This window comes from Pteropus medius, unplaced genomic scaffold (genome assembly GCF_902729225.1).
Source record: "Pteropus medius unplaced genomic scaffold, Ma_sr-lr_union100, whole genome shotgun sequence".
Taxonomy (NCBI): Eukaryota; Metazoa; Chordata; class Mammalia; order Chiroptera; family Pteropodidae; genus Pteropus; species Pteropus medius.
Genome location: NW_024355205.1, coordinates 37680879 through 37687316, shown reverse-complemented (window position 1 = coordinate 37687316; position 6438 = coordinate 37680879). Strand labels below are relative to the sequence as shown.

At 55.6% G+C, this 6438-nt stretch overlaps 1 protein-coding gene across 1 annotated transcript in view; it reads right to left on the bottom strand.

Moving 5' to 3' along the window:
• Positions 1-5286: 5286 nt before the first annotated feature.
• The window catches only part of UMODL1 (uromodulin like 1), a 46761-nt gene continuing 45609 nt past the window's right edge, over positions 5287-6438 (bottom strand). Inside the window, exon 18 of the mRNA XM_039857405.1 lies at positions 5287-5545. Within this exon, the coding sequence (XP_039713339.1) occupies positions 5287-5545 (259 nt within the window). The remainder of the gene's footprint in view (positions 5546-6438) is intronic.

Here is a 6438-nt window from a genome sequence, read left to right as displayed (position 1 = left end):
GTGAGAACTGCCTGGGATCCAGACCTCAGCCGCCAGAGGCCAGCCTGCTCTGGGGAGCGCCCAGGCCATCTTGCCAGTGTCAGAGGTACTTTGAGTTCTGAGGTCCTCAAGCCCCGCCCCCCACTCCTCATCAGTAAAACAACCAGGTCTTCCCCGGGGGGGCCCTAAAAGAAAGGAGATCTGAGTTTCCATTCGGGGCTGCTTGGACCCATAATGTAAACCTTTGGCCTCAGCTTATCTGTAAAACGGCATCAGCGAATTCTAACTCAGAGGGTTGTTGCAACACTTGAGGGATGAGGGCAGGACGTTCACGGTCACGTCCGCTGTCCTGCCACGGGAGGCAGAGCGGGAGCGTGGGCTCCACCACCTGGCCTTGGCGTCGACCCGGCCCGCCGCTCACCAGCTGTTCAGCTTCGGGAAAGCTGCACCGTGTCCTTATTCCTCAGCCATAAGGGGAGGACAATTGTACGTGGCCGGCTGGCAGCGAGGGCTAGATAGATGGTGTCTGCAAGTACATGGCTCACACACAATCCTCTACACTCCAAGGGGGAGGGGGTGGGCAGGGCCCACTCAGTCTGTAAGGGGCCTCCTGGGGGGTCTCCGAGGCCCCAAGTCTGGCCTCACGGGTTGCTCGCTGTGCAGCCCTGGGGGGAGACCTCGGCATTGAAGAGCATGAGCAACCTCCACAGGTGTCCAGGGCCACCCTGAGTCCCTCCCTCCTGCCTTCTCTTTGAATATGCTTTGGAATTAATTCCTTGAGCCATGCCGGCAAAAAGAGTCTAGGATTAGAGGATTTAAACTACCAGCAATACGCAGACTGAGAAGATTCTGTACAGCAGCCCTGACACAGCAGCATCCCAGAACGCCCCCATGGAAGTAACATGAGCGTGCACGCACACGCACACGCACACGCACACGCACACGTGCACACTGTTCTGGTTCTCTCCCTCCCGGCCTCCCCGACTTGTCTGCATGTAGTATTCACAGGGGCTTTTCTCCGATGGATTTTGTGTCCCTGGGGGCAAGGACTCTACCTCCTTCTTCTTGTCTTCTTAATATCAGCATAAGGACTGGAACTCAGTAAACGTTCTTGGCTAGATGGAGGGATGAATGGATGAGTGGATGAGTAGATGAGTAGGTGGGTGGATAGGCAGATGGGTGAGTGGGTGGATGGATGGGTGGGTGGATGGAGAGGGATGGATGGATGGTGAAGTGATGGACGGTGACGACGAGCGGGGCGGACGGATGGGTGGCTATCAGGTATCGACGGCGGGTACTTGACGGACGGATCGACGAACTACGACGGACGGCGGGTGGCAAGTGACGGGCGGTGACGGACGGACGCGACGGACGAACGGACGGACGACGGGGCGGACTTGACGGCGACGGATCGAACAGACGGATTATCGCGGCAAAGTGACGGGCAGGCGGGCGGCGGGGCGGACGGTCAGCGGGTGGATGACGACGGATAATACGACGGCGGGTGAGTGACGATTGTGACGGCGGATGACGAACGCCTGACGGCTGACGGGCAGGGCGACGGATGGCGGCCGGACGAACGATGACGGATGGGCAGGGGCGGACGGACGTGGACGGGCTGACAAGTGGGCAGGGGCGGAGGACAGACGCACGCACGACCGAACAGACAGGGTGGATGGGCGACGGACGACCAGGTCAGGACACCACGCCTGTCCCCTGCCCGGCACCATCACGGCCCGCACCATCCACCGACCTGAGAACCTCCTGAAGGAGACCATGTGCTCCGTGAGGCCCGGGCTCAGTCTGTTCATCAGCAGCACTGCCCAGGACCTGGGGCAAGGTGTGTGCTCAGGAAATATTTATCAAAGCAGAGACTGGGGCAGGTAAAGGAAGAAGAAGATTATACAGAAAACGCAAATGAATAAACACAGCATATTTCTTGAGATTACATGAAAACCACAGGTGAAGTTTCAAAGACAGAGTTTTAAAATGCACATCAACCACTTTATCAGAAGTTCAAGGGCCACACAGTCATGGGGCTCAAGACCTGGCTTATTGCATGTCTGTTGTCTCTTCCTCAAGAAAGGTAAATCTTAGGTCCTGAGCTGCTATCAGAGCAAATGAAAGCAGCTCAGGAAGAGTCAGAGACATGTTCCTGGTCTCCCCAAACTGCCCAGCACGGCCGCTGGCCCTCGGCGGATGCTAGGCGAGCATCTGAACCAAACACAGCAGCCAGCACAGTCACGTTTCAATGTCATATGCAATTTATTCAACAAAATTAACCTCAGGAACTAAAAATGAAAGATCATGTTATAATTCTAAATTCGTGAAGGAAACACTATCCTTCCAGGTGTTAACTGTCAAATATACTTCAATTTGTTTTAAGTAAAGTAAACAGCATCATCCGTTAGCGTAATGTAATGCAGGAAATTCGAAACTAAAAGATTTAGGTTCTAGACTCATTTCTTCATTAATTCATTTTTTGACCTTAAGTAACTAATTCACTCATTTCTTCTCTGGTTTCCCGTTACATAATGGATAAATAATACCTCCCCCCATGTCAGGATTATATTTATAAATGCTGGTGAAAAAAATGTGGGAAAAATATAAAACAGTGATATAGATCACATCATTTCTATGTATTGTGAAGGTCGTCATGTTGATAGAGTGCCTCTTGAGTTACTGCTGCGTAAACACAGATATCCTGGTGGTGCAAAAAAGTTGAAGAGGGGCGCACGCTCACTAAACATCACATTCAGTACTGACTTGTCGAAAGAACTTCAAGTGCACTGTCAACTATCTTTGAAAATGTGGAATATTATATATTTGACAAAAAGTGTTGAATGGCTGGCTGACTGGGTGGATGGATGGATGGATGGATGGATGGGTAGGTGGATGGGTAGGCGGATGGATGGATGACGGATGATGATGATGGATGGATTGATGGATGGATGGACGGGTGGATGGGTGGATGGTGGGATGACGGATGATGGAAAGATGGTTGATGGGTGATGGGATGGATGGATGATGGATGGATGGATGGATGGACGGTATTTGATAGATGGATGGATGGATGAATGGAAAGATGGTTAGATGGGTGGATGGATGGATGTCAATGGTGAGCAAAGCCAGGAAGGGCACTTGGACCACTTTGGATGGTAAAGGGTCTGGGAGCTCTGGGGTGGTGCAGGCGACTTAGAGGGTGGCAGAGCTGCGTTCATGCTTGGTTTGAGGACCCCGCGTCTGGAGATCCAGGCTTCTCCACCAGCTCCCCTCACCCGCCCGCTTGTCTGGGACCTACACAGTCAGCAGGCCTCCTGGGAGCAGGCGGGGGTGTGTTTTCATCGTCTCCGGGGCTCATCCACGCTCTGATGTGGGACAGAGTAGGTTTCCATCAACGCTCGGTGCATTAAGAACCGAGCTCCATTCACAGCTACCTGCACGGGAAACGATGTCGCCTGGGTCAGTCTGCACGCACAAGGGAGAGGTTCATGCAGGAACACCCCCGGAGTACGGGTAGTGGAGGGTCGCCACCCGCCCCGAGGACACAACTTCCCGGCTGGTTGAACAGCGAGAGATCGCACTCAGATGAAAGGGGGCACGAAGGCTCCAGAACTGTGGTGCCCTTGGCCTGGCCTCTGGCGAGCGAAGCTCCCACTCAGCGGGCAGGTGCGCCAGGCGTGGACACCTGAGCTGGACGACCACGTCCTCGGGGCCTCCACGCCTCTGTGCTATCTGTGGGGAACCCCCCGGACACAGGGCTCTTGCACCCTGGTGCGCACCCGGTGTGTGGAGGGGTAGTTGTGTGTTTGATGTTTTTCAAAGAGCAGATTTCTGCAGGAACTGGAGAACTCGTTATGAGTGTTTTTCACACTTTGGAAGACGGAAGCCCCAGGAGAGTAAGAAGACGGGCACATTGTCCCCCTGGTGTTTTATTTCAAGGCGGGAGCATCCGGCAAGCCTTGGCACCGACACCAGATTCTCTGAGACAGCCCACAGCACAAGCGTTGGCCGCTGAAATGCCCTTGTAACTCTCTCCAGGGAGGTGACTGGCCTTGTGTGCTGGCCTGGTCTAGCCCCTCCATCTGGGCTGTCAGGGTCCCGAGACCCCAATAATGGGTACCTTGCTCGCAGGCGTGCTTGGAGCAGAGGGACAGGACAAAGTGAGGGTATGGTCTCTTCAGCGTCTGCAGAGCCAGCTCTGTGAGCAGGTGACACTTTCTCTGATGAAGATGAAGTCACCCAGCTACGGTCATCGCCTTGTAGAGAAGGGTACTGTGACCCAGCTCTGCCATGTGACCCAGGGGGCAGTCACTTGAGGTCCCGAGGACCAATTTTCTCATTTCAAGGATACAACCATATCTACCATACTTGTGTGACTTGCTTCAAAAATCTCTTACTGCAAAAGAATAAGGAGCCAAACACGGGGTGGGGGGGTGGCCTCGGCTGGGGAAGCCGCGGGTCCCAATGAGAAGACGGGGCGCATGGTCCAGTCCCTGTGGGGCATGTGTGTACAATAGTGCCCCCAGCAGGGGACAGGATGGAACAGGACGGAATCAGTAAGGAGAAGGGTCTTTGTGACCTGAACCGTGTGGGCCCCAAACCAGAGACTAAGGGACCACACCTGGGCCGGTCTCTCTTTATGATTAGAGCATCAAGGTGAATGGAAATTTGCTGCTGTTTGCTCCCTTATCTGAGACTCTCGGGGGTGGCAGCAGACCCCACCTAGAAGGAGGATCCCAGGACCCCGGAAAGCTCTTTCCTTCTGACCCCTATAGATGCCTTCTGACGCCTGGTCCCTCACCTGAAGAATTGTGGAAATCTCAGACTGCTCCCACATTCCATCCTCTGGCGTTTTATGGAGTTTTCCTTACATAGGCTCGTTTGATTAGATCATTGGCCATTGGTGATTGATTCAACCTCCAGCCCCCTCCTCACTCTGCGAGATGGGCTGGGGGGAGGGTGCTTTCCCCTTCCAACCTTCCAATCACACAGTTGTTCTCTTGGCAACCAGCCCCATCTTGGGGTGCTCTCCGAAAGTCACCTCATTAATGTAACAAAAGGCACCTCTATCAGTCACTAGGAAATTCAAGGATTTTAGGGTCTCTCTGTGCCAGGAACAGTGGACAAAGACCAAATGTATATTTCTTATAAATTACAGGCACAAAACACGGACACCCACAAATCTGCCTTTTGCCAAAGCCACTGGGACACACCGCGTGGTCTCCATCGGTGGCAAAGGCCGGACGCGTGCGCCCCGCGTGTCCCGTCCGTGCCTGGCTCCTCACCCACCTCGGGGCGGCGGCCTCAGTCATAGAACACCTGGTAGCTGAAGTCGTCCGCCTGGGCTTTGCAGTTGTACTTCCCGGTCACGCGCTGGTAGCGTGCGATGACCAGGGCGGCCGCCCCCGTCACCAAGGCGAAGACGGCCACCACGATGAGGACGACAGAGCCGGGCGCCAGCCCTGGCTTCGCGCCCGGAGGCTCACCTGGAGGGGACGAGACGGGCACGAGGTGGGGGGTCTGCCCAAAGCAGGCGGAGCGCGTCTCCGCGGGCTGGTGCCTCCTGAGGGCCCAGCACTAGGACGTCATTGTGAGGGTGGCATGGAGGGCTCAGGATCGAGTCCGGACGGGGCATGCTCCCCACTTGTGGCCGCTGGATGTGACTCAGCAGAAGCACTGGGGCAGGGAGGTGTGCGCCCACGTCCCTGCGGGCCCCTGAAGGTGGCGAGGAGGGAGTCCCAAGCCTGGGAGGCACAACACCCAGGACAGCTCAGCCTCCCGACGTTCTGGGCAAGCACTGGCCAAGAGGAGGCCACGTGGGAGCGACAGGTCCCCCGTCCAGTGGGGCTGCCCATGGGGAGACACGCGGGGCCCACGCGCTCTGCAGCATGGAGGAGCGCGGGCAGCCCCAGACCCGGGGGTGACGGAGACACAGGAGCGCGTGGGCCCAGAGGACGGACAACAGGCACTCGCATGACGCTTGCACAGCCACGCTCACGGCAGCACCATTCACAGCAGCCGAGGCGGAAATGACCCGTGTCCATCAGAAGAGGACTAGATACAAACAGGTACAATGTTGCACACTCATGTTGCAGAGGAACAGCAGGGCCTGACGCGCTGCAGACGGGCGAAACCACAACGTAGTGTGTGGGCGAAGAGACGCATGGACAAGTGGATGGATGGGTGGGTGGGCGGGTGGGCGGATGGGTAGGTGGACAGATGACTAAATAGACGGGTAGGTGAGTGAATAAGTGGATTGATGTGCAGATGGATAGGTGAATAAATGAATGAGGGGATGCGTAGGTGGGTGGTTGATTGGATGGGTAGGTGGGTGGATGAATAGATGGGTGCATGATAGATGGAGGAATGATGGATGGATAAACGAACAGGTAGTTGGACGGAAGGATGGTCGGAAGCATGAGTAGGTGGGCAGATGAATGGATGAGTGAGTGGATG